Genomic DNA, 17,177 nt, shown 5'->3' on the forward strand with positions numbered 1-17,177 from the left:
GTGACACTTCATTCATCAATCTAGCATTAGATGGGGTTTGGGAATTTGTTACCTGAAATGATCATGCATTTGACTCCATAAGCCAGTTTTAGGATATATTTTGATAAAAATACAGTTGATCAACTCCTCAGATTAATAATACAGGTAACTCAGTAACTTAAATTAGGAAAGAGACATATGCACAGTCAGAATGAGGGAAGCTTTCTATTTCAATTAGAAACCCTCAAACAGTGTTTATACCTAGCTGGGAAAATACCAGAGGACACCTTCAGACATCCTGAAGGTTTGTTTCTTATACTGGTTTGTTTCTTATAATCTTCATAAAAGAAATAATTTTAAATAGATTGATTTTCTTGAAAATCAGTGATACTTGGGATTATTTTATTTTACCTGCTAACCTAACTCTGACAGCTGTCACACATTTACTTCCTCACCACATTTATAGGTCACATAGACTTAAACAGACATATATATTCTTGCTCTAGTTTGTTTTCCAGGGGAAAACTTTGTAGCACTGTTTTTTTGCTTGAAACATCTTAGTACTGTATGATATTAAATAACCAGATTTGTCATTATTACCTTTGCCACTCTTTCAGACAATGCCTTTCACTGGCAAACAATTATTCTGTGTCTGCTAGTCAGTTTTTTTCCCTTAGTTGGTGGGTTTTTTTGGGTTTTTGGTGGTTTTTTTTTTGAGTACAGAAGGTTCTCATTTTATCTGTTTTTAAGGTTATCGCTACTGAAACTTAAATCAGCTGCAAGTGCCATTCGCACTACTTCTAACTTCTCCTGTAAAACAAACATATTTATTAGGTTTATTTGTAAGAAATTGTCTTCTCTTCAAATAGTTATTCCTAACAACACACATATAATGCAGAGTAAGAAGTGATGCTTATCCTTCTTGGAAACCTAAGCTTGTGAGGATATTAATTTTCTGGAAAGTGGTACTTGATCAGTGCCTGTGATGTATATCAGGTCTCAGATACTTCCAGCTGACCTTGCCAGCAGCTCTGTTTTCCTCCCACCTGCAGCACTGAACCTCGTTGATGCTTACCTATCAAGGGAACAAAATTTTTCCAAATGATGTCAATCTTTATGCTGGCTGTTTCTTCTGAGAAGCAATTCACTCAGTCTGGATGGGTGTGACAGCCACTGTGGTGCAGCACTCTCCTGGAGCTGTTATGTCACATGGAAATTCCCAACTCCAATGGCACTTGACTTTACAGGTCAGCTTAGGCTGATCCTGCCAGATGATCTTGCTGAATGCTGAAGAAAGCTAGCTGTGGGAAAAGCCTCCACCAAGAAAGCTGATCTTCTAATACTGACATAATCACAAAGGCACAAGATGTATTGCCAGACCACCAATACCCGCTGAAGTACTGGATGTTTTCTAATCACGATTTCTTTACATACTATTAGATATCGTGACATGCTTGCCCTTTAGAATTTTTCAGATCTTACTTTTCTTCTTTCAATCAGCAATTACTGGAAAATGGTATCTAGCATCAAATGATAAATTAAGAGATAAATGTCTATTAAAACTCACAAGCTTGAAATCTGTTTGATTTTAAACTTAATGTACAGATTTTCGAAGCAGATATTTTTACCTAAAACTTCATGCTTCTCTCCCAGAACAATTTATACTCCCAACTGAAAGGCTTGCTCTACTGAGTTTCGTGCCTGCATTTGTCACACAGCAGTTAGACAGTTTTGTACATGGGTAATGACCTCGAAGTGAAATTGAAAGGCTTTGCATGTGTTGGAAGATTAAGGCTGAAACCTTAGAAGCTGGGATGTGAACTCTCTAATCCTTAGCAGCATGCTACAAACACCTCCCCCCTCCTCCATTCTTTTCCTTCCCCTTTTCCAACTTACATCCCTATAAATAGCTCAGGAAAGGTTCTATTCATCTGGGCAGAAACCACAAGAAATGGCACAGCAAACGACTGCAAACCAAGAAAAGCCATTTCTCTAGTGGGGAAAAGAACACACCCAGATCTCCTTCACCCAAACTGTAAGACCAAGAACAGCTGAGTGCTGTTACTTTTAAGGATGTGGCTAAAGCAGGATACAGCATGACCTATGTTACCAGTCTCTGCATGGAGAGCAGCAGATAGAAAACATGCACACACATACCTCAAGGTCAGTTACCTTGCCAGAGTCCAGCATTCCCTGTTTTTGAAGAGAAATGAAGATAGAAGGGCTCTGCTCCTGGCAGTGGGTCCAGTGAGTCTGGCCAAGGGGAGTGTTACATCCATGTGGAACTCTGCTGGTCTCTCCAGCAGCCAGCAGGGCATTTCCCTGTAACATGTTGGGTTATAATTGTGCTATGAAGGTGCCCTCTCATAAATCCCCTGCTTCTTCCAGGGGCAAGGGGATGGGAATTTGTCCTGGTTTAATGTCCTTGTATAATTCAACAACTTGAGCAGGTTAGACCGAGCATGTGCCAGGGTAGATTTTGCCTTTGGGCAGGTACTTAGCCCAGTTTGACTAAATGTTTATTTTAGGTGCAATTTTCCACAAAGAAAAAACAGCTGGGAAGAATTCCTCTTAGTAGATTTAATGTATAAATAAGACACTCGGGAGAGGGTTTGGGAAAAAAAGCAAACACCTAAGCATTATTATAGATGTGCTTTTGTGGGTTTTAATCCCACTTTGTTCCTTTCAGAGCTTTCTGAATTTACAGAGGTCGGTAAAAACCTTAATTTAGAGGTATGCATTTTAAATATAATTCTGGTTTTACTGTTACAGTGAAAAGCTTGAAAGTATGACTTTAACTTCTAGATTGTGTAAATTTATGGAAACAAGAACTTGGTGGCTTAGTTCAGTAAAAATGCAGGGCAGAGGGGGTTTGATTTGGGGGATCTATACTAAGGAAGTCACTACAAAAGCTAGCCAAAGATATGAACTCCTCTCTCCTCCTGTTCCAGCTGTGCCAGCTCCCAGGCACACAGCACCATTCCTTTGCTGCAGGTCACAGTCCTGCACAGCTCACATGAACTTGGTACAGTGTATTTTAAGAGCTCCTGTTTGGATAGTTTCAATTAACCAATTCCTTTATCTGAAATAGGCAACAGCTGTAGAACCAGCAGTGCCCACATCTCTGCAGTGTCATTCCCAGCCCGAGGGAAGCACAGCTGAGAAGCCAGTGCATGGCAGTCCAACTCTCCAGCCAGCACAGGGCCTTCATGGTACTTAAAATGCCACAGATGTTTAGCTCTGATTTAGTTTTTCTGTATGTTTATAAGGAGTTCAGGGCAGTTAAATAATTGCATCAACTTTCACTCATGAGGATGAAAGTATTTTCAGGACTATTATTTGTTTCTGAAAAAATAAAGTATCCTATGTTACAATTTTCCACTTACACATGGAACCTTTTATATTTAAAACAGGCTTCTCTACACTTTCTGTAGCTATTACAACTTTAAAGTACTTCAGGAGTATGAAATTAATAATTGTGAATTTCAAGAATTCATAAAATATTGACTATATGTACTGTACATGGTTATGTGATGCAAACAAAATCTGCTGCATTTCATTCATTTTCTTACATACAGTACCTGTAGGATTTTATATGTTAGAAGTGAATTCTGCTTCATACACCCTGACTATAAGACTTTGTTACTGGTTTGAAACAAGTGTTAGTTACATGTATGTAGAGAGCTGTCATTTTTCCAACATCTCTCACAGTTTTCCTTTTTCTTACATGCTTCACAGGCTGTATTCAATCTTCTACCACTCTTGTCCTTAGCAAAAGTGTGTCTGTAAAGGGAATTAAAACTACAGGAAAAAGTCTGAATTAAGCAATTATTTAGTTAATATTTTACAAGTTGAGTTTTTGACTTACAGTTTTCTGAAGGGCTGCTGACAATTGCCTGTCAAAGATTACAAGATGTAAAGAGCACCCTAACTCTTTATTTAATTTTTATATGTTTACATTTTAGTGCATTATTTTAATTTAATTTCTTGTCTTTTAAAGAGAAGAAAACACAGCCCTACTTTTAAGTGTGCCCAGAGGAACTAGAAATGCTGCCCACACAGATTTTCAAATACTCCTGCCTTGTCTCCCCTGCCAGCAGCCAAGGACCCCCCAGCACTGGTACGAGCTGTTTAAGAAACTCAGGCAAAACTGTTCAGTGGGGGAAAGCTCCAGCCAGGGAACACATTTTATAAAATCCTTTTTGATCCCCCTGCCTGTATCAGGAGGGGCAGGCAGTCCCTTGCACATTAATCCCTGCCGTGGGGACACAGTTGCAGACATCTGGGACAGCAACCAAGAAACCTATTTCTTTGGCATAGAGTGCTCTTTGTCCTCCTGCACTGCCAGGATTGTGGGAAAACCAGAGCTCTTGCTTTTGGTTTTTTTTCGGGGAGGTTTTGTTTTAATTTGGGGTTTTTTTTAAGGTTCTTTGTCCGACAAGCCATGAGATCGTGTGCAGAGGCATAGGATCTCCTATTTGTCTTAGATCATGAAGTTTGTTACAGCAGAAAATGAAGGGATTTTCACAGTACTAGAAAGGATATGTTGTCAGCTTGTCCCTGTTTCTTTCTACAGAAAAACGATCAATTGTGTATGCCAAGCACAAAATAAAGTCCTGCATGCATTATACTAACTTATGAAATCAGCTTCTCAGCAGCAACAAAATCTATCTGCAAATAGGGAGGTAAACAAACTTTTCAAGATATGGCATACTGAGAAAACTGAGCTGTCATGTAAACTTGTTGTTGCAATTCTCCCCCACCATTTCATTTGCTCCCTGTGCCCATTTGGTTTATTTATTGTAGGTGTAAATGTAGGATGCAAAATCTTGCTGCAAAAAAGTGTAGTAGCACATGTGGCATATTTTGGGCAAACACTCTCTACTCAGTAAACATTTGGGGAATATTCTGTTCCAAAACGAAATAATCTGATAAATCCAAAGCCTTAAAGGGGTGATTTCCTCCTTTGTTTTGGTAGACTTATTTTCCTGTGCTTCTCAAAGTGCACCTGGCTGTCTTGCTCTTATATAAGGTGAAATTGTATACTGGTTCTTCATACGCAGTTTGGTTAGGCATCCTCTACCAAGCCTAGTTGTTTGGAAGCAGGTAAGTTAAGCTGTGCAGGCTTTCGTATTGCTGATGTAAAATTAATTCTGACACTGATCTGTCTTCCCAACGCCTCATAATGTCAACAAGAGCTGAACAGGCAATTAAGAAAGTAACCAAAACAGAATTAACCTCTCTCTAAAAAAACTCATTGGGGTTCTTTGCTTGTAAGAGCTGCCTGCTCCAAAGGAAACTTTCTGTTATTCAAGCCAGAACCCATTCCTAAGGATTGTTGCTTTGCTTGAGAAAGTGATGCATTCACTGAGGCTGTTAGGAGGAGGCAGAATTTTTATCTACTCTTTCATTTTTAACCTATTTCCTTTTTGCTTATTCCCTCACAGTCATATATTCTTGTCACATTGTCACTGACAGGAATTATGCTCCAGCTCAGGTCATTCTGTCATTTTAAATCTGATTGTTAGAGCAAAGGAAAATGAGGTCAATAATTGCTACCATTTTCATGGGAACTGGCAGGCCACATCTGAGGTCTCCCTAGAGAAATCTTCTTTAATTACAAGTTAAGCTGATGTTCCCCTGTGTAGCAGGTAGAATTGAGCAGGATTACTTTTAAAAGGATTGCACTGATCTGCTTTGGTGACAGTTTCATTTTGAAATTCTGATAACAAGCAAGAGAATGGATTATAAAGATATGGTTCTTGGGAGTGTACATGACTGACAGATACTACAAATTGGGCCACAGCAGCAACTCTTTCTTTTTACTCTTCTTTTAAGGCCATATAAGATTTATTTTAAGAGCTGAAATTGGCTTGCATTATTTTAGTGACTACTTAGTATGTTCACAAAGAACTGAGGAAAAAAATTTTGGAAATTGTAGAAGGGAAATCATGCAAAGAATCATTCAAGAAAGGGGAATTTTCACTTGGAGATATTGTGACCCTCAGCTTTCAATGAGCTCCAGAAATAAAAAATGTGTAAAAGTCGGGATGCTTTCAAGCACTTCAATTATGAAAGGGTTTTGTAAAACTAAGTAAATATTAATGGGTTCTTAAATCACCTTTCTTCTAACCCATGCAATTGTAGTGCAGAAATCTGCAAAATTCCTTTTCCTTGTACTTAAAAAAAAAAAAAAGCTTGAACAGCTGATTAATTTTGCAAAAGCAATTTATCTCACAATAACTAATATGACAGCAGTGTGACTGGTAAAACAAGTCTTGCCTCATTTTATGTGAGCAGTTAATATTTTCTGAGTCCTGGCAGGTTGCATAGTCCAGAAACAAAACTCATGTCTGAAATAACTCACATACTTACAATGTTTTCACTAAAATTCTTCTGCCTCTTAGTGCCTTCTCACCTGTGTTATTGATGGTGTTTTAAGCTGATTTGAATCTTGACAGAAACCATAAAGCAGCTATTCCTCCATGCTTATTCCCATGTGTGGAATGAGCAGGTGCAGCGCTGAGCAGGACTACAAAACCAAATGAAAATAGACCTCTTGTTAAACAAAATTTAAAATTCCAAAGGAGAAGGAAAATATTAGTGCCCTTTTATCAGAAGCCAAAATCTGGAGTATATTGGCTCCTCAGCTGAAAACAGCTCAAACTCTCATTTCCAATGTGAGTCATCAACCATCAACCCACAACTGATCAGGCTTGAGAGAAAACTGTTCCTCCAGCATCTGCTGGCTGTAAAGGCCTGTCACACAGAACTGAGGTGCTTGCAAAGTGCCTGCTTTTGGCAGCAATCCCCAAAGCCAGGCAATCCATTTTCAGGAGCTTTACACCACGTTAAAGTGTTGCACAACTCACTTCTCAAATGTAACTGCACTAAGCCAAAAAATGCTGGGGTTTGGGTTTTTGTCTTGCATAATTATAAATTTCTCAATACGAGACAGAACTTACCCTTCTTCTTTACTACAGCTGAAATCTAGCATTTTCAGAGAGCCATAAGAGCTCTTGAGATACCTCAGTATCACCAGTTAAAACCCAGTCTTTTGGAGGAACAAGGAAGAAATAGAAAGCAGGGTATATTTTCTTAGCTAAGAAGAGAGAATGAAAACACAAATGCAAAGCTTTTACAGTTTGATCTTAATTTTGTATCACATTTTTTTAGAAAGGTGAATGCTAGAAGATCCAAAAGTAAATTTATTTTTTTTTTCATTTTATTGGGTAATCATCCATTGCATTTTCCCTTATGTGTGAGATAATTTTACCAATCCCTGAGGTGTTGTTTCAGACAAGCAGCAGCAGGAAGGGTTGTCTATAGATTCACACCTGTAAAAAAACCAAAAAAAAATTCAGTAGTGAGGGTGAATATTGCAGCTGTAGAGGACAGGGATTACAGCTGGTGTGGGGTGTGTGTCTGTGCTGTGGTTACAGCCATGAGCAGGATGGGGTGCAGGCGTGTTTTGGGAAAGACCAAGCGTAGCAGCTCTCCTTGGGTCACCCTGCCATTCTGAGGTGACCAGCTGAAGCCTGGCCTGGAGCTCAGAGACCTGAAGCAGAGTGTGCTTGCTGTTTTGGGGACGATGAGCAAGCTCAAAGAGATTTGCTTCCTTGTACCCACAATTTGTACTCACAAGTGCCACGTGGGCAGCAAGGCAAAGGCTCTGTCTTTAGAAGGGCTCTGTTTCTCTGAAAGCTCTCTGTGAGTAATACTCAGAGAGCCATAAGATGCCTCAGGAGGGGTTCTTAAGAGAGCTGTGTGCTCTGACTCATGTGGAGGCCACCCAAACTCACACTCCACAGAGCAAAGCGTGGAAGTTTCTCAACCTTCAAGCCTCAAAGTCATCTGCTTCCCTTTCACCAGAAGGAAAGATAGCACAGGAGCAGATACTGAAGGATGGGGCTGACTTTCTGCCGCCAGCTGCTTTAGAAGAAAATGGGAATTAAGTCAGGGAAGGTCTGTGCCAAGTCCCTTCTGGGCTTGCTCTATTCTGTGGTGGTTTGTATCTGCCTGTGGGAGCTGTTTCTCTACTGTGGGTGATGACAGGGGATGTTTGCTGGGTCCACAGTTCCTATTCCCAATGTTCTGGTCTAGTTTGGGTGTGGAAACACCCACAAAAAGTACCATTGGCACAAATGGAGCTGCATAAAGGTGATATTATTCACCAGAGATGCATGGAATCTGCATGGAAACTTGGTTTGGGTGCATATTTGCCAAAAGATCAATTTCTAATTCCCCAAAGAGCAGAGGCATTATCAAGAGGAAAGATTTCTTCTTTGAGCAACCTGGTCTAGTGGAAGGTCCCTGCCCATGGTAGGGATCTTTAAGGTAAAACTACTCTTCTACCTAACTTGAACTCATATCTGACATCTCTTTATGACTTTCTTAACTGCTTGGGCTGGCACATCCCCCTGGTTTTTTGAGGGTAGTCAGCAGCCATCACCACCATCAAAGAAAAGGGAAAAAATGGAACTGAAATAATTTTTCTCAACATCTGGATTCTAGTCCCTGCTGTGACAGATACTTAAGTATTTCATAGGGAGACAAGAGCTGTAGTTGCAGAAAAATAAATGGTAGAGTTAACTGCTAGTCTGAGGCTCAGGGCAGATTTAGAATGCAAGCTGAAGGTCCACTGACAGATTAAACAGAGAGCAGCTGTGAGCACTGGTATTGCAGGCACACCTGGCATGCTGGCTGCTGCATGTATCCAGGTTCTGCTTTCTTATCTTGTTTATGTTTGCAAGGGGAAATACTTGTGTAGGTACCCAGCTCCAGAAGCAGCCACAGCTGCTCAGTTACCACCCTGCAGAAAGGGAGTTTCTGTACCCTCTCCAAGCCCATCCATCTGCACAGTGCAGGGAGAAGGGTGCCCAGGTCTTGTGCCTTGAAAAAGGATCTTCCACCTCTCCCTTGGGAGCATAGAGCTCATCAAGACTTCTCAGCATCACACACCACAATACTACAGCCCAGGCATCTTGGATGATTCAACTCTTTCTTGAAAGATCTGTTTGAGTAGAGAGAACACAGAACTAAAATTGAAGATGAAATTAAATTCAGTTTGCCGGTGTAAGGAGCATCTTTTAGCATGCTCCTGGTAATTTAGGCAGTCAAATATTCTGCTTCAGATTTGATGCAAACACTATTGGCAGCCTCATGCTTCCCTTCAGGCACTGCTAAGCCTTGTGGTAAAATTTCTCTGGGCAGCAGTAAATTAGGAGAATCTGAAGTCAAGCCACCTAGACAGCTCAGATGCCAGATAAAACCTCTGGCTACATTTAGCTGTGTCTTGTACCAAACTTCACATCCATTCATTTTTTATATCAGAAATGGCTAGCCAGTCTTCTTGTTGAGGAATCCACTGAAAACTGCATTTTCTTCCAGGCAGTGTAACCTGAGCAGCTACTCAGGGAAAACCTGCAAGCCTACCTTCCCTTTGCAGCTACCTTCCCCTTATCTTTACATCCTCAGTAACACCATCATCAACTCGGGTCTCTCTTCAGTGACTAAATCAGCACAAGAGAAGGTGTTCAGCACTTCTGGCTGTAATCCCTGTTCAAACAGCTGGTCCCAATTCCCTTCCAGGGAAAACCAACCTATCTGATGTGTCAGTTCCCCCACCAATTTGCTTTGTCAGATAACAGGCAGACCTGCAAGCTCCCAGCCTCCCCTAGGCTGCCAACCTGCAGTCAGCCATTTCCAAATACATGCAAAAAATAACCCTTAACTGCAAAAAAAAAGTCACAAAAAGTGCTGAATCTGGTAATATAAACTGGGAAAATATCCAGACATTTGCACATATGCATGCACGCTTTAGCAATGGAATGAATCATACATTGCATAGCATGAAAAATTAATAGGAGTAAAATATGATCTGGTTGAAAAACACTGAAAATAAAATAAAATTTTTCAGACCAGATACTGTTCTCACTAAGACCTTTTAGAAATACTGTCTGTTTCTCAAACATAGACAGTGCTATTCTATGCTACCTTCAAAGATGCTTTTGGAGATTTTTTAATAATTTACTGACCACAGTAACAGCATCTTTCTTTCTTGGAGTGCTTACAGTTTAATGTGAAAGCCTTCAGAAGAAATAGGAGGAGAAAAGAGACATACAATGACCATTCATTTTTTATTTTCTGTGCTAAAGCTGGAACAGCCTTCTTTTGCTTATTTCTTTTTCAATCATACTGTATTTTTCTGAGATTTTTGCATTACATTAAAATGTATTGTACAGCTTGCATTTCCAGAACAAAGATACTGCTCTCTCTTTTCTTGGAATTCTGGAAGAATGGCTATATATTTAGATGGAGTAGTTCACACTCTTAGTGACACGTTCTTTTCTTAGTTATTTTTGACTATTTTCTGCAAAGTAGGACCATTACCAAATGTTGTCCACATATTATATGGACACTTTTCCAGACCCAGACCACCAGCAGGACTTCCCTCACTTCCCTTAGCTTCAGGCACTTCTGTCACACCAAATTACATGGTTTTGAAGGAGATGTGGAAGGACTTAGGCAGTGAGATTGCTACAGCAGCAAAAACATCTCCCATGGATCCATCTTATGCTGGCAAAAGAGCCCTTTAGCCAGCCCAGGTTACCACAGAGGGCTAAGCTTCTTCTAGGAGTTCTGGCAACATCACTCTGCTGGGTAAGGCGTTTGTGGCACAGCCCCTAATCCTGTTACCACTGGAGTGGAGAGAATGTCCCAGAATGTGGGACACAGAAATTACCATGTCAAGTAAAGACTCCAGTTTCTGTCTCTTCAAATGATTAATTTAAAATGCTAATAAGGAATATCTAAGATAATGTCTCTTCTAGCTATTTTTCCCTCCCTCCCTCCCAGTACATCCATGGGACATAGCAGCAGTCTCATGCCCCAGCTGGTTGTGTTTCTCTCATGAGCTCACTCCAGCTTATTCCTACTCTCAGTGAGATTACCTAGCAGTGAGATTCATATATTAAGCATAAATTACACAAAGCAGCAGTTTATTGCCAGTACTTGGATGTCCTGCCTCCCAATTTTATTGAATATATCCTTTGTTATAAGACACAATTCATAGCAACATCTGGCTCACCTTTCTGCCTTCAACTTTCTCTGCAATTCACATATAAATCCCTAAATAAGTGCTTTCTTTGGGATTTTTTAACATGTTTTCCCTACAGATATAACACAAATCATAGAAGGTAAAGGTGACAAAACCCTAGAAGGTTGTCTGAAGCAGTCTGTGATGGAGAATTGTCCCTCATTGTAGGTCTTTGTTCAAGAGTAATTTTAAATGCTTCAAGCAATGAAAAGCTAAACAATTTAATCTATAAGCAGTTCTGATTTGGACTTAAGTTTGCTTCATTCCATCCACTATTTCAGCCATTCTATAGCCAAGACTACCATTTACAAAATCTTCTTTAATATTTATATATTTAAATATATGCACGGTAGCATCTGAGTTTCTTTAAACATGCTGCTGAATTTGGATTCATTCCAGCACTTCTCATACACTAACTATGTACAGAGCAGAACTCTTCAGGGAATCAAGGAAAATTGCCATTTAAATAACAAAAATCATATATGTATTTTCAATCAGGCTAGTTTAAAATATCACTGTTGCTTCCAGGAGCTGTGTCAGAGAGCAGAGGCTGGCACCCATTTCCACTTTTTCTTTGAAGTCTGAAATGAGATCTTGTTTTCTACAGAGTATTCTAATTTCTATGTAGCTGTATAAGAACAAGTAAATATCTTGGATTTTTGAGGCGCTGAATGACATTCAAGACTTTTGAATTAAAAAAAAAAACAAAACAAAAGTAATACAAAAGGTTTCCAGATAGCATAAGTAAGATTGAATGCAGTTTACTCATCTGTAAGAAGATTATTTCAGAAAGTTTTTTCATGTTTCTATTGGATTCAAATAGTTTGGTTATAAAGCTATATAAAGAGCAAACCTGAATCACTTGAGGCAGTGTTTTCACTGGGCAATAAATAATGCCTAATGACAGATCATTGGTATTTTGAGAAATCAAAGGTGTCTTTGACAAATCAAAGTTAATTTGATATCTGCACTGTTCAGATAGCATTTACCTAATTTTTACATTGCTGATACTACTTCTGCTAAAACTACTAGAAAACCAGTAGATATTGGTCTCTCAATGAAGACCAACACTTACAAAGGTACATAAACGTGTGACAAGAAGTGATGTATTTTTTACATACTCAGTGACTTTGAAATTGTGTTTTAGGTGCAGTGGCATGAAAACTAATTCACTTATGTGCACTGAGCTACCTATTCACTTACCTACAAAAATATTTACTTACCTACAAAAATACAAAAATTCTGTGCAAAAATACTGAAATATCTCATTAGAGAGATTTCTATTGCTTTATCATCGTTGACTTTATGCTCCCTCCAGATCTTTCCATTTGGGTGATTTGATTTGCTCAGATAACCTACTGTCTTTTTAATAGGTTTAGGTAAATAGATCTTCCACAAATCTGTCCAAAACCCTGCCAAGGAAAGTACATTGCTAATACGCAGAGCAATGTCCTTTACAAAAGAAGAAACAACATGAAAGACATGTTAATCTTTGCCTTGTAACCCAAATACCTTCTTTGATAAAAGCTATTACAGTGATTTGCCAGAGAGAGTTGTCTGAGCACGTGAATTTGTTCAGACTGGTTATATTTGCTTTCCTTTAGAAATGTGACAGATCATGTTGAGCAAGACATTTGCATCTAATCTGCCCAGAGGTACTATTAATGACATGTTCTAAAACCCAGAAATACAATAGTCTCTTGTAGCATTGTTGACAGGAAGGTGTCAAAACTAGTCACACAAAATTACCTACCTTTTCTTAAGTAAGAATTTTTTTCCAGACTATTGCTACTAGTTTTAGGTACATCAATATGTTTTCTATAACAATCTTACAAATCTGTATCTTGTAAATCTCTATTTTACTTCCTGTAAAACTAAAATAAGCTGTACAATGTTGAAAGAAAGACAAAGGCTGGGACATTCTTAAGAAGACTATTTGTTTCTCTGCTGCACCTTCTGGAAAAAGTTCTACTCTCAAATTACCCATGAAGGCAAACCAGGCACAGAATTTTTGTGGTGCTAATTAAGATAGATGGAAACAAGGTTGTCAGCTGGTACAAGTCCTCACTGTATTATTTCAGCACGCTCATAAGGAGGTAGATTTAATTTCAGACTGGCTCATCTGCTCAGCATGCGGTCTGCTCATCCCAGCCGGGTGTGAGAGGTTGCCAGTTGGGTCAATGAAGCAGTAAGCTGTGTTGGGTGGGAATGTTGATCTTCTGGAGGGTGGGAAGGCTCTGCAGAAGGATCTGGACAGGCTGAATGGATGGGTTGAGGCCAATGGTGTGAGGTCCAGCAAGGTGCAGGCAGCGTTACAGCCTTGGGGCAGAGTGGCTGGAAAGCTGCCCTGTGGAAAAGGACCTAGACCAGATGACAGTCAGTGGAATGCAAGGTAGCAGTGTGCCCAGGTGGCCAAGAAGGCCAATGGCATCCTGGCCTATATCAGTGATAGTGTGGCCAGCAGGAGCAGGGCTGTGATCATCCCCCAGTACTCAGCACTGGTGAGGAATCCTGTGTTCGGTTTTGGTCCCTCACTACAAGAACAACGCTGAGGGGCTGGAGCAGGTCCAGAGAAGGGAACAGAGCTGGGGAAGGGTCTGGAGCACAAGTCCTGTGAGGAGCAGCTGAGGGAGCTGGGGGTGTTGAGCCTGGAGAAAAGGAGGCTCAGGGGAGACCTTAGCCCCCGCTAAAACTGCCTGACAGGAGGGTGTAGCCAGGTGGGGATCAGCCTCCTCTCCCAGGCAACCAGTGACAGGACAATAGGAAATGGCCTCGAGTTGTGCCAGGGGAGGTTTAGATTAGGTGTTTTTGGAAAAATTTCTTCACTGGAGAGGTTGTTAAGCTCTGGAACATCTGACCAGAGAAGTGATTTTATCACTATCCCTGGAGGTATTTAAAAGATGTGTAGATGTGGCACTAGACATGGTCTGGTGGTGGAGCTGGCAGAGCTGATGGACTTGATGCCCTAAAGGTCTTTTCCAACCTAAAAATTCTGTGATTATTTTCTTTTATTCTGCTCTTTCTTCTTAATATTCTACAATCCCTGTTCCTCCATCTAACTGTTCTAAGCATTCAGTACCTAATTTCCATTTCAATGCATCTGAGAATAGGTTTGTCTACAGTATTTTAATATAAAAGGAATATACACGGTGTTTTATTTTGTTCTGGACATGTAAGATTTGTTTATGTAATTTAAGCATGAAAGCAAAAAACTTTGCACGCTCATTCCTACAAGTCACTCAAACCCGTTACAGTATTTTTTCCAAAGCAGTCTGTTAAATCTAACCACAAAACCATTAAGCACAGGAGCAGGTCTGTTTCAAATTAATGCAGCAGGTGGGCACATCACAGACAAACAGCAGAGTGGCATTTCCTAAAAGGGAGCATCATTGTTATGAAATAATAACAGAGCTACTGTATAACTCAAGGAGATAAAAATGGAAGCAGATTTTTGCACAGGTTCTACATCTAGAAATCGAGTCACCTCCTGTGACAGAAGCCATCATTAGGCTGGTAAGGTAATTGTCTGAAATTCAGAATATGCCTTTCTTTATGGGTTGTAGCCACGACACTTTCCTAAAAGCTAGTTTCATTTCCTCAGTGCTGTGAAGCATGAGAAACCTTTCTTTTACCATGAATCATCAGTTTCTTTTGAGCAAATATTTTTTTTTGTTTACTTTTAGTCTTGGGGGTTTTGTTGGTTTTTTCTCCAAGAAAACATGAATGCAGAGGCAGAGGTTTATAGCCTAAGGTGCTGAAAGAACCTCTCGTTACCACATGTTCACACAAAATCTGTCCACTTTGAACCAATCTGAGGACCAAAATCAAGAACAGAAGAAACACAAGGAAGGGGCTTGGGAGTGCCAGGAACTTGTCTCTGCCCAGATCACAACCCAGTCCCAGTAAAGGAATGGAGAGGCCAGGGCTAGACCTTCCAGTGTGCAAATAAGGTTCTTTATAAGGCAAATCAGTTAATGGTGTCTGCAGTCCAGGCTGGTGTGGAGATATCTGGCATTCAAATGCACTCACAGCCCACGGCAGCTCCTGCCCTGCAGAGAGGCTCAGCATCACTCTGTGTCTCTCTCCTCAGCCTGGCTGCATTTTCTCAGTGCTGAAATTAATTCATCAAGCACAGTAGGACACTGTTGGGAGGAAGAGAGGAAGAACCTGGCTGACCTCAGGTTGTGGCAAGGCATGCAGGAAGCCACTGCCCAGAGCCAGAGTCTGGGAAGAGAGTGCCATGTCCAGCTGGAGGAAGGATTGTGTAGGTCATAGCTTAGCTCCCAACTCAGTCAAAAACAAACACAAATTTGCTAAATCTGCCAGCTTAGCAGCTCCATTGACTAAGACCTCAAAACACAATATCCCTGTAACCCACTTCTTCCTGCCACCCTACATGCCTGGACTTCGTTACTGGACCTCTAGGTTCTTCTGTAGGCTTTTTTTATAGGAACTTGGGGCCTAGTTTAGAGAAATCTCAGTTGGCTCACCTTCACTTAAACATTTCCTTCTTTAAGTGTAAAACATTGAGATATTCAGTTGAGGAAACATAGTGAAAACAAAGAAGCATCTTTATCAGAGTGAAAACTACAGTCATTGCAGATGGATTTACTATGATACTTGCTGATTCTCATAAATCTTAATTCCCTTCCTAAAGAGTTCTGGTTTGGGCAGTTTCCAGCAATAAGGCCTGTATTGTTATCTAGACCACAATCTAGAGATTTGGGGTATTTTCAGTATACATGATGTTGTGTACTTTGAGAATCTTTGCACATGACAAAATTTTTACAAGTTTATTGGAGTTTTTTTAAATCATACTCTCTGTGACCCTGAGTTAATGTCTTTTTCATATGTTCTTTTCTGGTTTTTAGGAGACCCTGAAAGCTTTTGACCGGGAAGTAAATGCATTTGTGGACTATATGTTTGGACCTCGAGGTAAGCTGATCTACTTACAGCCCTTTAAGGAAATAATACTTCTAGAGATTTCCACCCAAAAAACTTCTAATAAATTTGCTGAGTAACTTCTTATTGAAAAATGTAAACGAGGCAGAATCACAGTATTATCAGGAAGACACCATTATTGCAGCAAATCTATCAATGCAATGATTTGTGATTCCTTTGATTCTGAGAGTATCAGAGAAATGCAATTTTACATACTAACGTGGAATAAAAAGCCTGAAAGTCTGGACCTTTCTGAAAGTGGAAGATCTGGTTTGGGACTGATTGTCATTCATAACCCAGTTTGTTTGGTCCAGCCACTTATTAAATTGCCTAATTCAGAAGGATGCTTGGAGCAAAAGCAACCTGCAGGATCACATCCAAAATCTCAATAAACTAGTAGATTGAGTGGGAGAACAGACACATCTTTTGACTTCCTATTATTACTTTCTGAAACAGTTTGGACAAGAGTAACCTAAATAATTGGAGGTTGAAGGTGCCTCATGCTTTGCTAGGATTGAAACAAGTAAAAAGAAAATCCTAACCTTAAACAGGACTGCAGGCGAAGCATCAAAGTCAGGGCTAAGAGAGCCAAGCAAATACAAGAAAGGGGTGAGACAGGAGCTTAGACAGGAGACAGTCTTCAGAGTAGGTCCCTGCAAGGCCACCTTGCTGGTGATAGAGCTGGGTTTAATTTCAGGTATTGCCTTGAAAACTTTTACCCATGGTTAAATCCAGAGGTGTTGCTTGTGGGGATGGATGCATGATTATGAATTCCCAAATTGCTGGAGTAATACTCGCCATGTCACAGGAACAGTTCTTGCTTAATTGTAAGGAAAAGGGAAAGATGTTGTGCTCTTAAACACAATAAATTCTAGGGTTTTTTAGCTGGCTAGTGGCTACAAAATCTTTTCCATCATGTCTACAGTAGATGTGAAGTTTGAAAGAAAGATTTCCAGTGAAGAAACACTGAATAGCTTGGGAACTGCAGCAGAAGTGGTTAAAGCAGAATAGGTTTTGTTAATGGGTTCTACGATAGCGCATTTTAATATTAACAAAGAAATGTGATCAGAAGAATAAAAGCACTATTTTTGGTGTTTTGTTTTATTGTGGTTTTGTTTTTTTTCCAAATGGACATGATGTTCTCTTTCATTCCTCCTTC

At 40.0% G+C, this 17,177-nt stretch overlaps 1 protein-coding gene across 1 annotated transcript in view; it reads left to right on the forward strand.

Moving 5' to 3' along the window:
- ELOVL2 (ELOVL fatty acid elongase 2) overlaps positions 1-17,177 on the forward strand; it is a 51,138-nt gene that overhangs the window by 8,343 nt on the left and 25,618 nt on the right. The window contains exon 2 of the mRNA XM_014878743.2: positions 15,949-16,012. Within this exon, the coding sequence (XP_014734229.1) occupies positions 15,949-16,012 (64 nt within the window). The remainder of the gene's footprint in view (positions 1-15,948; positions 16,013-17,177) is intronic.

The sequence above is a fragment of the Sturnus vulgaris genome, chromosome 1, assembly GCF_052056855.1.
Source record: "Sturnus vulgaris isolate bStuVul1 chromosome 1, bStuVul1.hap1, whole genome shotgun sequence".
Lineage (NCBI taxonomy): Eukaryota > Metazoa > Chordata > Aves > Passeriformes > Sturnidae > Sturnus > Sturnus vulgaris.